We start from the raw sequence: 17205 nt of genomic DNA on the forward strand, positions 1-17205 counted from the left end.
AACACCTGTTAGGCTCAGTCTTCATGGAGCACAGTGCCCAAGCACACTGTCAGGTTTGAGAGACCATTCTATGTGTCATATATCCTTCTGGCAACTCCTTCTACTACACAGTGGCTGGCTATCTGCCCTGTCCCCCGATTTCACAGAAATTCCCACAACTCTCTATTGCTTAGACCAAGTATTTCAGCACTTTTTTCTTTCTTAAGAATTGCCTCATTTTTTTTTTTATGGGACTCTATTCATACAAACTCTGTAGCCAGAAAACGTGTGTGAAGATGTGTCTGGTTTGCCAAATCCCATGCCCTTTTGCTAGCTAGGACTGCTGCCATCACAAAAAGGGGTTTAAATGTCCATAAAATCACCTGAATACGATCCCTAACTGAACTTCACCARTGCCATGCAGCTTCCACACAAGCTCTGCTCACCTCAGACATGCCCTGGGTCCAGGCTGAGGCCGAGTGGCAGCCTCCCAGAGAAGATTCATCCCTTTCCCTCTAAGAAACTGGAWGCAGAGTCCCTCCTGGGGAACATTTAATTGCTTTCCTGAGGACTCTTTCTGGAAATATCCTACCCCAAACATGGTGTATCTCTATTTGCTCAACCCTCCTCAGTTTCCTACGGATGAATTTCATGTTGCTTGGCAAAGCATACCGAACTGCTAAACTCTGCAATATGCATCATCTTCTTAAAAATAGTGCAGAAAAATTCAAATGGAAAAGGTTTATACTCAGCCATGATTTGACATTTCCTGATGAGGAGAATACTATTTTAAGGGGTGTGATTGATTTCTTCTGTTCAAAGACTGAGCAATTTTTTGAGGCCAGCATGCCCTGGAAGATTGTTGATGAAATGAGAAGTCTTTCCTCGCTGAGCTACTGTTCATCAGATGTCAAAGTTGATAGCTGAAGTTGAGAATTATTACCATCAGAAGAGCCGTTTTGTAAACTGATAATCTCTGYTGGAGCCTTGGGGAACAACCCTCTGCATGACAATAGTCAATAAATAATACATRGCCCTGAGCCTTTCACCTCAGGGCACTCTAGGCCCTGACTTTACGCCACCAGGGTATAATTAGTATCAGTATCACCATCTGACTGGAAAAGGAAAAATGTRGGATTTGCTTAAGTGATTTTCCAGAGGATACACGGGGAGCTGGTGGCAAAGCCAGTGGRTATTTCCAGCCAACAAGCYAAGAGCAGGAGCAYCCATGGCAGGACCCAYCTTCTCAYACTYGKTGTCCAAACAAGATACTGACAKGGAAGATTATTGAAAGATATTCTAKCCTCTCTGTTCACACTGGATCTATTTATTTACTCAAGCTAACTCTTTCTGTAGTGAGCAACTTCAAATGCATCCTTTATTTTTACTTAATTAACATTTATGGCTCTTGATTAAAGTCTAAATCAGAGACACTGCACAGATGCAGTCATGATAGACTCAGGGAAAAAAAAAAACACCAAGGAACAAATTTATCTTCTTTTATTTTTTTTCTTTTTTCTTTTTTTTTGTCCACATACCAGGCTGGCCCCAACTACAAACCAGTATTGGAATAACTTCCTCCAAACACGGTAAAATTATCCTAAATCTTCAGGTGTGTAGAACAGCTTTTGTACAACAGTGTGCATTAAAACTGGCAATGTGAAGAAAACCAATGATTATAAAAATAAAACGTAAATGTAAAGATGYAAATAGTTAAAGCACAGAAATATTAGCATGTAATCATCTACTCACAACCTGCTGTCATCACATTTTAATATATAAATATGGATTTGCAATTCAAAAATTAATGGCAAATGGTACTTAGTTACCTTTGCCTCAAGCCCAAAGCTTTAAAAATGGTGATCCCAAACAAGTACATTGCTAATAACTTCCACAAAAAATAACATCACCTATCATTGACATTCAATTATCTCAGCCATTTATTTGTTTCACTACAAAAGGTGTCAGCAAAAAGTAGGAGAGTGCTATTTTTAAATAACAGTCAAAAGGAAACTGATATTGTTTTGTACTACCTAGAAATTTTCATTTGAAAGGAAATTGCATGGACACTGAAGCAGACAGAGGGGACTTCATTTCCAGAAGAGCTCACCATAAAGCTCTGTGGTGAATTAAAGTATTTCAAGTAGGTATCTATTTACCACCTTGCATTATGCAGACAGGATAATGTTTTTGTGATAAACACATTTGACCCCCCACAGCAAGCTTGAGAAGCAGTGTCCAAGAATGAAGTGCTTTGGTGCTTCCCATCGTGAGGCCCTGCACTCACCCTGCTGCTCCTGCACATCTATTGCAGAAACAATTTATGATACCATGTGATAACCATGGTAATTACACAGAKTCCCTCCTCTGAACACCCCTAAAGCACAATTAGGAACTGTTCTACCTTGGATACACTTCTGTAGGACAAAAGTGCGTGAGAAAAGTGTAAAATGAAAAGCACAATTCCCCTGCTGAAGGCAGCTCACCACCACCAAGTCAGAACTGTGAGTAAGAGCACAACAGACTCTACAAAGCCAARCTGGACAAACTGGTCAAAGTCCTTTGCTCACATTCCCTACTGAAGTCCTGCTTGAAGCATTATGAAACCTTGCTTATGAAAATACTGTCCATGYACAGCTGTTATTGCAATTCACCTAAGTACTGTAAGGTGGTAAATACTGTAAAGAAATAAATAAATTAAAAACCCAAAAAACTCCAAAAACACGAACCAAAAAACCTCATGCCCCAGGATTCTCAGCTCAGATATTCAAATTACTGGATATTTTTGATAATAATGGCTTCAACCTCTGTGTTTAAATTCTCCTTCTGCAACACAGCCAAGATAATAACCACTAGATGATAGGTACTTGTGAAGAGCTCSAACATGCAGACAAGAGTGCTGTTACCTATGGGGAATGTGGCTGTTATGTAACATACTGCTGAGTTTGGATAGGGCRTAAAAGGTACCTGACAGGCATATACTGAGTAACAGAAGAGATATGAGTTACAGTTCAATAAGCACTGCTCAAGAATAGAGAGTGAATGTTGCCTATCTTGGAGGGGGGGAGATGGGCAAAGAGGAGAGCTAATTGTGAAGCACTGTGAAATTAAAAACTAGCTCAACATATAAGAATAATAAARAAAAATTAAGCTTGTGAGAGTAATTTTATTCTTAAATTTCTCCATTTCCAGGCGTTGACTCTACCAATSTTTACCGCTTTTAGCTTTTGTGGGAGTGGGTGCTCTATAGGTGAAGAAAGCTATTGAATCTCTCTAAGRTAGATACTTAAACATTATAAAATTCTAGAATGAAAACTATCTTGCCCCCACAACAGTTGGTGAAATGAGGACTCTTTCCTCAGGATAGGGAGATGAAAAATCTGAAATTTTTTTCCAATGTACTGAAATAGAAATGCCAACGTCACTGAAACAAATGAAACCAGTTATTTACCAAAAGCCCAGAAATTGACATTTTACATCTGCAAAACATTTTGAATRTTTGCACTATAAAAATGGGTGAGAACAGGCAGCTCCAGCCACTGCTGTCTGTTAGCACAACAGTCTGAAATACCAAAATATGGCCAAACAGGAACATCTGTTCCTTTCTTAATTTCTACTCAGAGTACTGAGCAGTCAGGGACAGATTAAGCTACTCTTTTAAACACAGCATCACATTAATAAAAAGAATAGTAAAGATTTCATGTTGCAATTCATTAACTTTAAAAAATCCCTTATTACTTTAAAAATTTATGTAACCTCTTGTTATCATTAGTAGGATAAGTGTTCTCACAAGCTATCAARTCTAATTTACAGCAAAAATTGCTTTTAATACAAATTTTTGCTGAACATCCATTTTGAAGGATAGAAAGAAACAGAATCCATCTTTCCYAGACTGCCTTAAAACTCAGATTTAGGATCCTTGTCTTTCTCTTCTCAAGAACCACAAGGTTTTCTGCTGATGGGAATCCATACAATCAGCTTCAACACAGGATAGTCTAGAAGATGCTTTATCTGTGCAATAGAACTGAACTTGTAATTCTGTGTGAATCCTTCGGGTTCCACACATCCCATGTCAAGCTGCACTCTTATCATTGAAYATGCTTTGTGCAATCTTCAAGCACACCCTGCAGCAGGATCCAAGTTACTGAATTTAAGGTTTCCAGAAAGAAAGAAGTGATTTTTCTAACATGTCATCATCACTTGYCAGACAAAGCCAGAAACTGCRTCACAGACAGCCCTACAGGTACAGYACTTGCAGCTGATTGTAATCCAAATTCATATTTACGCCCAGAGATCACTTTGGAGAATCTGTCTAGAAGACAAGCCAGCAYGCCAAAAATAGATGCTTGCAGGGATTTTGTACAGAGACAGAGTGTGGATGAGCAGAGCAGCAGCTGTGCCCCCAAGACGTACCACATAATGAAGGAAATSTCTTCCAAAGAGGCAGGAGCTTGCTTAGCAGAAGATGAATTCAAAGCTAGTCTGACAAAAGCAAAATTAGATGACCCAGGGGTTCCCATTCAAACAAAGCTACTGTCCTGATTGCATACAGCAATTAAAGTCCTGAGGGGACTGCTCCTCTTTTGCARTGGGTAGTAGGAACACTCACCACAGTTCTCTGAACTGTTAGGGGAAAGACAGAAAACATCATTGCCTGGGTATGTATTTTACCCTATTGATCTAACATTTAAGCAACATCTGCTGCAGAAAATAAATACAATCGGATAGTCTAAATCCAGATCTTGATWAGGAAAGTACTTTTGGCTCAAACATAAAAAGCGTTTATACTACACACTTTCTGCCTCTCTCATCTGTCTTCCCTACCCCCAACCCTCCCCTCTGATTTTTTTTCTGCTGGAAACACMGCTTTCTCACTAACAAAGATTGTGTGAGGATTTGTCAGGAAAGCAAATGCATCTGAACACTGAATACTCTAAGACAACGCTTCCATTGTAACTAATGACAGGTGAAGATAAGAAGTGTAAGGTATAAATATTAATTTGGACCAAATACATGCCTCTGACAAAGRGTTTTAAAATGTCCTACTAGGGATAGGATGCCCTTTAGATCAATCAGTTGCTAGATGACCAGGAAGAAAATCTTAATGATGAAAAAAATATAACCCTGAAGGACAAAAAAGAACAGGGAGACAGCAGTAAATATCCAATGGGTTCTGACAAAAAAGAGTGCCTCAAGTCAATTTTACAAGCACCTTTAGAGAGAATGCAGGAAGAGGAGACCCATGAGCCCTCTCCAGCTTGCTCTGGCACGTTGTCCTGACTTGAAAGCAGCAATAGAATATGCTGAAAATAATTGAAGATTGAAGATTTAAATTTTTTTTACATAGATTATTCTAAATTATTCCTTGAAAATTCAAAACAGATCATGGTAATGTGAGTTTTCAACCACTGTAGGTTTTCCTTTCCCATCACAGTATCAATCATGGTAGCACTTTACATTCTGGAATTCCAAAAACTATGCTGTAGCTTGAGATGAATGTTCTCTCCAATAAAAAAGTCTAAAACAATTTCTCAGTGGAAATCATGACAGGACTTCTGAAACTACTTTTAAAGTTATCACAAACCCAACACAAGCRATTTGTTCAAGCTTATGATATGTGGGTCTGTCTTTCAGAGCTGTAAATGCCTGCCACATGGAAAACAAAGCACACTACATTTGTTGGTTTCCTGTTCTSTCCCTCACAGTGCAAATTATGATACCATATAAACCCCATGAACACTAGTATCTATACCAAAAAATAATTTCAATATTTTCAGAAAAACAAAAAAAAAAAGACAAAGACAAAAAAAAAAGGAAAATAACATTTCAGACTGGACAAATTCAGTGATTCTCTTGACTTACCATGACCTTCCTTAAGGTATAGCGTTTGGATCTAATATCATCCATCAGCATCTCATAGGGTGTGAGCTGATATTCTATTGGGAGTGGGTTGTAYTGCCGCTCTTGAACTTTCTTGAGTTTAACACCATTCCGTAAATCTCTCATCACTTGCACCCAAAAGCGAGCCTGAAGACAAAAAAGACAGAAATTTTATTTCATACTTACCCTTGAATACCACCTCACCTTAAACCAAAGTTGTTAATTTTCTTCCAGGACACCACTAAACATTTACAACTGTATCATTTATTTTTAACACATCAACCAAACCCCATTTTATTTTATATAAGCTTATTTTTAACTCGTGAATGTAAGAAAACTTTGTTGCAACTCAGCAGGACTGCTTGGTTCCACCTCAAGGATGGAAAGAGGATCTGAAATTCTCATACCTCRCCACTGTATTCCCACTTCAAGTACACTGCAAACCCATATTCAAAGGTTTTAGATTTACAGCTAATACTGTGTGAATTAAAACAGTGATTGAATCTGAAACTTTGTTGCCCAGGACTTTCCTGCACAATTTCCCAAAAGTTGTTCTTCAAATAGAAGTTTTGGAATGGACTCCAAGTCCTAAGATCCTGTCAGTACTCAACTTCTCCTGCTCTGCCTGTAAGAGCACTAACACCTCCCTCTCATTTTCTGTGAAGCAAAATGGCTAGAGTAAAGAAAGAACAGGTAAAGAAAGAACAGGAAAGAACAGGTGGATAGAAGGTTGGGAAATTGAAATCAAGTATTTTTTAAGAACCTTCTAATATTCCTCTATGAAGTGACAAGAACAGTACCTAGAAAATAAAATAAGTTACTTCCTGCTTAAAAGTTTCCCTGTAGCATTTTACTTTCATCTCTGGCAAAATTCAGCTGGCTCTGTCTTCTGCCTGACTGCCCCTCTGAAGAGCAGTCAGCAYGGTACCTGCCTAAATGTCCAGTCTTTTTTAACTTGAAAAGCTTCCCCATGAAACCAGTCTAAGGAAAARTATATTGAATTGTCTCATGTGCCTGCAAAGGAAAGTGGAGACTTCATTTGGTTGTAACTTGCCGTGAGTTACTATTACTTCATGTATTATAACAACCCAGAGACTGATTTGAACACGGTATCATGGWAWGGTTTGGGTTGACARGACCTTAAAGCTCACCTGATTCCAACCCCACTGCATTGGGCAGGGACACCTTTCACAAACCAGGTTGCTGAAACCTGTTCCTGTGSCTTTCCACCCTCATTGTGAAGATTCTTTTCCTAATATATAATCTGAATTTTTCCTAATATCTAATCTAAATCTCTTTCAGTTTAAAACCTTCCATTTTGCCCCGCCACTAAATGTACRCATAAAAAGTCCTTCWCCAGCTCTCTTGGAGGCTTCCTTTGGGTACTGGAAGGTTGCTCAAAAGTCTCCCWGGAGYCTTCTCTTCTCGACACTGAACAACCCCAGYTCTCTCACTCTATGGCCACAGGAGAGGTGCTCCAGCCCTCTGAKCATCTTTGTGGCCTCCTCTGGACTCACTCCAATGGGTCCACATCCTTCTTTTGTTGGGAGCTACAGAGCTGGACACCATTTCAGGTGAGATATCACAAGGGATGAGGTAATAACCCCTAAGTTAAGCTTTATGAGGAAAAATAAAYGACCAGTAGTGATGCCAAATCACCATTTAATCGTTCTCTTACCCAGTCAGCATTTTTTAGCTCATCAAGATCTGTGCTAGATTCATCACTTGCCTCTTTGTCCATTTCCTGAATCTTCTTCAGGTTCTGCCAATGAAAAAGAAAYGAGTCAATAAATTAACTCTCAAGTAAAACTAAAGCTAAATTTCTGGTATCTCTTGCATCACGTTGTTTGRGTATTCTACTGAGTATTTTATGACTTGAATAGCAATACTGTAGAAGTAACTTGAAACACTATTTGAATATATTTGAATCTCTTTTCCTTGAAAAGTTAACTGCTGGGAGCAAATGTTAAGTTTTGAGTAAGAGAGTACTTCAGATAATATCATGTTGTAGGAAAAACTACACATTAAAATGTTTATATCCCTAAATTTTTGTATGTACAGAAAAATACCTTAACCACTTCTCAGGTCTGTTAARCTACAACACAGAAAAYATATGTATAYATATATAAATACCAGYCTGAAAAGGATCAACTCATACCAAAATTACTATCTGTTGAATTCAAGAAAGCTCATTTTTGTAGAAGGAGAAATAAACCATGAGAATTCTTTACACTGAATAGTGACAGAATTGCATACGTATGGTAATTAATTAGTCTGTATTAACATGGGTATAGATTGTAAAATATCAATAATAAAATCATGTAAGGAAGAGAAACAGATYTTTCAAATATGAAAACTGCTACTTTTGAACAATATCAGATCATGTGAATATAGAAAAGATGGTGCATTGAAGGGTAAAAAAAGCTTTCATACCAATAAGAATGTGGAAAATTACTATAGCAGATAAAAGAGTAGGCAAGTTTGCACACAAAAGGCTGTGGTTTTACACAAACTTTCTTACACATATCAACACCTGTATATTCAAAAGGCTACTTTTTTTGTTCTTTACTCCTGTATTGAAATGTTTTGGAATCAGGAGTACAAACAATTTCTCAATAATCCACTCCCCTTCTACAGAGTTTTCCAGGAAATCTTTAACAATGTTTAATTTGATCTGTTTTCTAAGCACCCATTAACATATCTGAAATTGATATTTAAGTCCACTGCTAACTACATTTTTATTTTGTGAGACTAAAGCAACAGGTCACAGATCTGACATATCTAGACATATCTACCAATTGTATTTCTATCTTTTAAGCACTTAAACCCTTCTTTTAATGAAACCCAACCATCAGTCTCAATTCAGCTTCTGAGCTTTTCCAGAAGAAAAAAAAATTAACATACTTTTTTAAACTTGCTTTTCCTGGAAGTAGTTCCTAAACTGCCAACATGTCAGTGTAAGAAATGGAAGTACTGGAAGAGTGCTTAACGAACACATTTAACACATTTAACATCTACCAAACCTGGCWGCAGAGACAGGACATGTGAGTCAGCAACCATAGAGCTTTTGGAAATGCAACAGATGGGCACTTTATTGTCTTATTTATAGAAGTAACACAATTGCTTTAGTATCAAAGAAGAAATACTACCATTGCCCTATCAAAATAAAATACATAATTTACAAGAAGACTCTAAAAAACCACAAATCACCCACASTAACAAAAGCAGATACGTCATGGGACAATGTGGGAACATTTTGGCATGACCTGCAGCATCACGACAGGATACCCAATTGGGAAAGAATGTCTTTATGGAAACTTCTGTTGGCCCCGGCTCTGCAGTCAGTCTGACACTTACAGACAACTGCCCTTCCCAAGGGAAAAATGGAAAAATGGAAAGAACCAGTAACATAAAGGCCTTATTTATGTGCATTTTGCTATYCAAGGTTTCTTCTTTTCTGTATCATGCAGATGGAGTAATCATTTCAAGTACAGTACCTGTGAACTGTAAATTACTTTCTTTCTTGCAAACTGCTAACATTTACTGGCAAACCATAAAATATCTGATACTTTTTTCCTTTATCTCTTTGCAATCAAAAAGATAACTTCAGTAAATGGGCTCACAATTGTCAAATTTGCTCCTCCTTCCCTCACTAGAAGGTACCCTTTAATTTTTTAAAAAATAAACATGTTCCAGCTGCTTAGCTTATGCTTCAGCTGTTCAACAAGACCGGTGACARTCACCCATCTCAGCAACCATGTTCCCTGCCATAAAGTTCATGGGGCTGGTTTGTGCCCAAAGGCTGATGCTTTTGGCTGACATAAATATTTCATGAAGCTAGAAGAGATTACAATGTTTTTCTTAACAGCAGAAAATAAGAAGGGGAAAAAAATAAACTCAGAGCAGCTGAAAGATCTTCCAAATAAGGCAACCATCTAATTAGTTTCTGGAACATAGCTAGAGGGGCAGCTCCCACCCGAGAAAGAACAGGTGTTAAGTGATGCTGACTACCATGGCCCGGAGAGCTGCAGGAGCAAAACCTGCCAGCCAAGAGATAAAGTCTCCAAGTTCAGTTTGATGATACAAATGAGCTGCTACAAGCACAGGCTGCTGCCAAAGCTGGGCTTCTTTTACTCCTCATCCCTGTGCCAAGTGCCTGGCTATGGCCCTGGGACCACAGACACCCACTTTGTAGGGGCAGCTCATCCCCTTCCCTGGCCCCTAAAAGTAGCTCACCATACCATCAGTAGGGAAGAGTAGAAAATAAAGGCATTTCCATCATTATAGACCTAATAAAGCTTTGGAAGAAACCAGCAAGTGCTCTTGCAGGAAGTGTTTTTAAAGTCATATTTAACTCTTCTATACCTGTCAGGTGCTGTTTGGGAAGGAATAAACTCACTGTGACAAATGATTATTTTCAAACTTGTWGACTAAATGACACATTAGGGTTTCCCTACAGCATCCCCAGCCAGCATCAGTAGGTGTCTGCCTTTGTCTCAACCATAATTTATAGACACCAACACATTTAAAATACAATAGGTACTTTGTCAGAATTCCACTGTGCTCCAAAACCTGCAAGTAACCTCAGCTGCTGCTGCTGTAGCCACTTGCATTTACCCTTGGGACAATGGCTTAAGAAAAGCTATTACAGTATAATAAATACATGGCCTAAATGGATTTCCATCCCAGAAAGCAGAAACATCTTAAAAGGGTTTTTCCGAACAATCCCAGRACCTCAGATCCATACCACAGACCTAATTCACCTATTATATAGCCTAGACATTCATTCAGGAAATAAAGGTTGGATGTGTAGGAAACGACTATTTCAAGAGCTTTTGCTTTTTTTTTAAACCTTTACCGGATTTGACCATTTTTTAAAAGACTGTATTTTGTGACAAAAGCTAGTAATAAAAATATCAAATGTCTTCAAACCTCTTGCTGTGCTATTAAAAGCAGGCACTTGATTTGCTGCTGCTGCGTGGCCCACATTTGGGATGTGCTCTTCTGCGCTCAGCGACAGATGGGAGTTTATATAAGACTCTTGTCAGCACAGTGTCAAACACTCCCTTCCATAAAATGCTTTCTAAAACACCATGATTTAATGAATGTGGTATTCTAGGGAATCCAGACCTGGACTTCACCCTTMACCAATGGCAGAACACAGTCTACTGCTGATCCCAGTTTATACTCTTAATTGGGAATAATTTCTTCACTGATTAAATTGATTCTTACACTGCAATCTGTGAAACTAATAAAACATTCTTGMACATYTAGGCTCAATTTAAAAATACATAACATGCACATATGGGAAAACCTACTTTTATATACCTTCAGCTATTCAACTTGGGTTTAAATTCCAAGGGTTTAWGCAGCAGCAGTACTCTAGGTCTTTGAAAAGACCCAAAACCCATTTAAATTAAACTCAGAATGGGATCAGTTAAATCAATCCCCGAAAACCTCAAGCTGATAGCAGACAAAGTTCTTCATGTACAGAGGTATGGGTTGGTGCACTTTGCTCAGCTCTGGAGAGGGCAGTAGTCACCTTGCTGCTCAACATAACTGTTTAGGAAGAGGCAAATAAACCCAAACCAAGGGCATCTAACACTGATCACATGTCTGTGCAAACCACTGTCTGCACCACTTAAGAAAACATAACCAAACCCTCCCCTGCCAAACACAAACCAGCAGCATTTTCCCTTATTAAAGTTCCTAAACTGAAGGATTGAACTGATCACGATGAGGCTGCAAGCCTGATGGCAACACAGCTGCAAAAGTGGAGTCACTGAAGACATGGAAGTATGGGCAAAAGTGAAGTTATGAGCCAAAAAGTTTCTGAATTAATTTATTTCTCCATCTRTGCTCCCTGAAAAGCCAAGCAGCAGAGTATTTGACAGCTTTCACAGTCACAAGACTTTTGAGAGTAACTTGGCTAATGACTCTATTTCCAAAATAAGTTAGCCATTAACACTGTTTAGGTACCTATTAACTACCTCKCATCAAATTTTGTACAAATAATACAGCAGTATAGCCACCTGACTTTTTTCATTAGCTGTTTTCAAATTGAATCTTTGTATGAAACTGGGGAAAAAAAGGAAGGAACAATTTCATTTCTACCCACATACTTAATYAGAATTTGTAAGTTTACTTTTCATACAGATCAGATTGAAATATATACAGGAAGACTGGAAGAATTACATTTTTACATCAGAAAGTACAGAAATGAAAGGGAACATGTTTTAAAATAACAGCACAATGATGACAGATTGAGAGCTTTCTCTGTGCTCTACCAAAAGCTTAATTAAAAGGCACACTGTGGATAATGAAATTATGGATGAGTTTTTGATGTGCATGGACTTTCACTGCAATCAGAGATGCAGGCAATTATAAAAATATAYAAAGTCTTAATTAGTTTTGGAAGGMATATTAATTTTGGTRCTCTAGGGTGTACATCAATCTCTAAAACTTTTTGAGMTATACGTCAAACCTATTGCAAGAGATCTGCCTACCGGACACTGATCTCATATTTTATGCTGGCCATCAATGGTGGTTCTTAGCATCAACTCTGCCACTTGAGGAGTTTATTAACCACAGATCTACATGCTACAGACCAGCATCACCTTTACTGGTACTGATCACAAAGTGTTTGAGTTGGAAGAGATCTCTGGAAGGCAGCTGGTCCAACCCCTCTGCTAAAGCAGGACCACACAGGGCCCGTTGTCCAGCACCATGTCCAGGCAGCTTCTGGATATCTCCAAGGACAGAGAATCCACAGCCTCCCCAGGAAACTCTGTCAGTGCTCATCACTCTYACAGTACAAACAGTATTCCTGGCTGCTCAGAGGGAACCTCYTGTGTTTCAGTTTGTGTCTGTTGCCTCTGGTCCCGTCACTGGGCACCACTGACCAGAGCCTGGCCCTGACCTTTAAGCACTGTCCCCTTGGTATTTAGAGACATTGATGAGATCCCCCTGAGCCTTCTCATTTCCAGACTGAACAGCCCTAGGTCTCAGCCTTTCCTCACAGGAGAGCTGTTTCAGCTCTCCATCACCATCCTGGCCCTTCCCTGGACTCTCTCCAGTATGTCAATGTCTCTCTTGTACTGGGGAGCCCAGAACTGGAGCCAGCACTCCAGCTGGCCTCACCAGTGCTGAGCAGAGGGGAAGGATCACCTCCCTCCACTTTCCAGCAATGCTCCTCCTAACACAGCCCGGGACACCGTAAGGCTTCCCTGCATCAAGGGCACATTGCTGGCTCCCTCAGCCATGAAGTGCAGGTGGAACATTAACTCCAGGAAAAGGTACGACCAGGCAGTAACTGGGAGCCAAAGGAGGACTAGGGCAGATAYCCCTTCAGCAAAGCAGGTTCACAATGTGGATACAGCCCTGTGAATCCCCTGCCCAATCCAGAGCTGCAATTTCTGCACTCCTTTGCTTGCACAGTCTTTCCTTGTCTCTCTCAGTCACACTTGATGCCTTTCTGAGCAAYGTGTGACCTTTTCAGATACTTCACAGCAGGTGAATAAAACATTCTTGCACATCTAGGCTCAACTTAAAAATACATAACATGCATATGTGGGAAAAAACTGCTTTTATATACTTTCAGATATTCAACTCGGGTTTAAATTCCAAGGGTTTAGGCAGCTTTTTATCTTTATCTCATCATGAGATTTTTACCTTCTTTATCTCATGGACATCACTTATTTGTGCCTACAGTTCTGTCTATGGCCAGGTGCCATCAAAGGTTATCTCAATGACTTTTGGATGATCCTGGAAAAGATTAATCTTTTCTTTCACATGGGTTCATTTTTAGGAGATATTCAAATTATCTTGCCCTTTGCCATGGACATGTGCATTTCCTTCACCTTGTGGACCATTTTTTCCCTAATTTAAAAAAAAAAAAAAAAAAGGAAGAGATCCCCTTCTCTGGGATTTTCTTACTGCAATRTTGAAAGCTCACTTCTTGACATGAGAAACAAGCTGTAAATGTTTAAACAGCAAGACAAGAGTTAGGAGGCCTTGGCCCATCAGAAGACCATTCCTGGATGGCAGCAGATGGCACCCTGGGTGGGTCTGCAGCAAGGGCATATTTCACAGAGCGTAAGCAGCATACAGATGCTGCCAGCAAGCTGAAAAAAACACCCCAGTAAACTTGCTAGAAAAACTTCACCTTGAAAGAACAAAATTTTTAGTTGTTTATTTTTTTTAAAGCTATTGCAACAGTAGTATCACATCTTTCTCAACTCTGTCTGTCCTGTGCATCCACTACATTAAACATTTTACACTCTTTAAAAATGGAAGCACCATCTCCCTGTCTGCAAGTCAACTTCACTGCTGACCTTTCATACAAAGGGAATCAGACTGGAAGTAACCACACGGCATCAGTTATGTGACAAAGTGCCTTAAACATCCTATTTGACATCCATTGAGATCATCTGARCAGCTCAATCATCGCTTCATCATTCCTGATTAATACACTCACCCAAATTCATGCCAGGAAAACCCTTTGTGAACCTATGCTCTATTTGCTATATGACAGATGATGACTGGGGAACACGTGACTCCTCAGCACATATAATGGTATTAAAACACATTACAACCCTATCCCTCCTACCAACCAATCTATCYCTCTTGAAATCCTGGACTGTCAAAGCCCTGGTAAGTTTTTATAGGGCCAAATTGAAAACAGCATCAAGGCAATATTTCCCCCTGCCTCTTTCACAGTTTATTTCCCATCTAAACCTGYTCTAGGCTGCAGTAAAAGGTAGGTCAGATTTAGTTCAGTCCAGGCAAGTGAATTTCTCCAGATAAAAATTCTCCCACTTCCACTGCAGGGAAGCTGCCTATTTAAGCACTTACTGACCAAAAACAATAAACCTCACATACCTAGGAAACAGATACCCAGATGTCCCTCAGTGTCCCTRGAAGGAATCCAAGCAATTTCAAAACAATTTTTATCCATAGGAAAGTTATTTTAAGTAATTTCCAAGGATTCTTTCCCCTTTTTCGTGTTTTTAATTTCACTTTGATCTCACATCCAAAACTATGTCTAGGTCTGAGGCAGTCTAAAGGAAATTCACCAAAAAAAGCTGTTATTTTTTGAAATAACTAACTGTGAAAAATTCGTGGCATCTTTAGTGTCAAACCCACAATATTACATAGTATTTTTTTTTAATTGGAACTGGTGTATGTAACTTGTTTTTTTTTTCCCCTAGTTATCTACCAAGGCAATCACCACAAATTTATGACAACAAAATTTCTTTACTGAAGTATTCAGTGTTTATGTCCTTTATACCCAATACTTATATGACAAYAGCAAAAGGAAAAGAAAAAGGAATTTATTGGAAGAGTATTTAACTCTGCTTCTCATGACCTAAGATTCTGCTGTGTATTTGCAACAGAAGACCATGTAAACAACAACACAGCTTTTACTGGCACAAACCTAGTGTGATCATATGATCCCTGCTTGCCTCAAGTATAAACTATAAAGGTCACTTTAAAATGGTGCAACAAGATTTACAGCATTCCAACTCATATTTTCTTCATACCTATTTTTTATTTTGTACACTACATTATTTTCAAAATTAAATASTTTCCAAAACTATAGTTAGATAAAAGCTATGACAAAGGACCAAGCATATCATAAACCTGAAATATTCAGATTCCAAAAGCTGCTTCTAAGAAAATTTTCTTTGTAATTTCTTACATGCCTATTGAGGGACTGATCCAGACTAAAATGAAATCAAAAGGTCAAAATTCTGGCCATGGTTAGGTGCAGCAATAAAAGTCTTACTGATTCAGTAGGGCCAAAATTCCATCTACAAGGATTACTTCCTTTGACCTAAATGTGCTTTGAATCAATGCCTAATAGTCTGTGAGACGCAAATGGTTTCTTTCATTTGGGATTAACTCATAGTATGCTCTATGATGTGATCAGATGTTGTTGGGTTTTTATGCCCAATTATAAGGTGATTAAATAATTTGCAAATTCAAAATGCCCTTCCACTTTTWAAAATAATTTTTAAAAGAKTTTTGTTAAGATTTGATTTTAAATCATCATAGCCCACAATAYTTTACTTTGACACTGCCAACAGAGATGCCTTATTACTGCTCATTGTGGCCAAGATGTTGGAGAACTACTGGAAACATAATTCCTCTCTGAGCAGAAAGATGAACTCTGAAGGGTCTTATCTCTGAGAGTCAGCATGGACTTTGTAACAGCTGCTGAGTGAGGTGTTTCTAGAACAGGTCCCTCCAYTGACACATCCAGCAGTTAAAAGATGAGATGTGAAATTAATGATGTCAAGGTTTGGGAGACAGATTTAGCATGGGGATCTTGTATCCTGACTGCTCCCTGTATCAGGGGTACTGGATGCAGATGTCCCATAACACAGGCACTTCAGAAAACAAGTGCCTCTTTAGCCATGCTGACACTGTCAAAATTATCCTGGCATGACACTGCTCCAGTTTAAAAATCGGTTTCAGTTTCAATAGGACTGGAGAAGAAGTGGAGATGAAATTTGACTCGGTGCAGCAGAAAAGCATCTCAGAAGGATTCTCCCTCTTGGATGAAGCATCTCACCCAGGAAGGAAAGAGCACCRTCCCCTTGTGCCTCTGACTGGTTTGCATCTTCCACCAGCATGATAAAAGCTCTCTTGTGCTGCTGTGAGGCTCATCTGACCTTTTAATGRGCTGATCCAGCTCATTAACCTGACAAGGAACAACTCCTTTATTTTTTGTTTTGCTTGCTATTTGCTGGGTTTGTTCCCTAGAACCAGAAGAAGGAAAACAGTGGGACTATGTGTGTGTGGGTGGAACAGCTCTGCCTCTTTCAGCAGCAATTTTTTTAGGTCAGCCTGTAAAATCTTATCCTGCTTTTCAGAGGTACTGTAGATCTTGACTTACAAAAGAAAAGAAAATCCTTCAGGGATTTATTTAAAAAAAAAAAAAAAGGATATGAAAGCATTGTTACTTGACAAGTTGGCTTTGGTGAAAAAAACAGCTTTAAGAAATGAGTTTCCCTTCCTGCCCTTCGCCTCACCCACCAGTTTTCCAGTGTTACCAGCACCCACACTGTCTTAATAGTTGTTCACAGGGCTACTCTGCAGGCAAGATCACTGAAACTATCTGCAGTAAACACCATCCTTAAAAGTCACTCTTCAGCCAGACCCGTTAATTGCAGTGGTTCACAGGATGGCCTTTCAGCCAGCAATAACAGCCAAACAGGCAGTGAACATAAGAATTGTGACCTGAAGGGGAAAATGYTTCTATTTTTAAAGTTGGCTCTGCTGTGAAACCAATGTGACAGACAACAAACCAATCATACAGCAAAAGCTAGAGAAGCTGCTGAC

At 39.1% G+C, this 17205-nt stretch overlaps 1 protein-coding gene across 2 annotated transcripts in view; it reads right to left on the reverse strand.

Moving 5' to 3' along the window:
• The window catches only part of SPIRE1 (spire type actin nucleation factor 1), a 127434-nt gene that overhangs the window by 31499 nt on the left and 78730 nt on the right, over nt 1-17205 (reverse strand). For both annotated transcript variants that reach the window (XM_057368954.1, XM_057368955.1), the window contains exons 5-6: nt 7538-7621; nt 5842-6006 (exon numbers count right to left, since the gene is read on the reverse strand). In XM_057368954.1, the coding sequence (XP_057224937.1) occupies nt 5842-6006; nt 7538-7621 (249 nt within the window). The remainder of the gene's footprint in view (nt 1-5841; nt 6007-7537; nt 7622-17205) is intronic.

The sequence above is a fragment of the Malurus melanocephalus genome, unplaced genomic scaffold, assembly GCF_030028575.1.
Source record: "Malurus melanocephalus ecotype Western Australia unplaced genomic scaffold, MMel_1.1 scaffold_99, whole genome shotgun sequence".
NCBI classification, from domain to species: Eukaryota; Metazoa; Chordata; class Aves; order Passeriformes; family Maluridae; genus Malurus; species Malurus melanocephalus.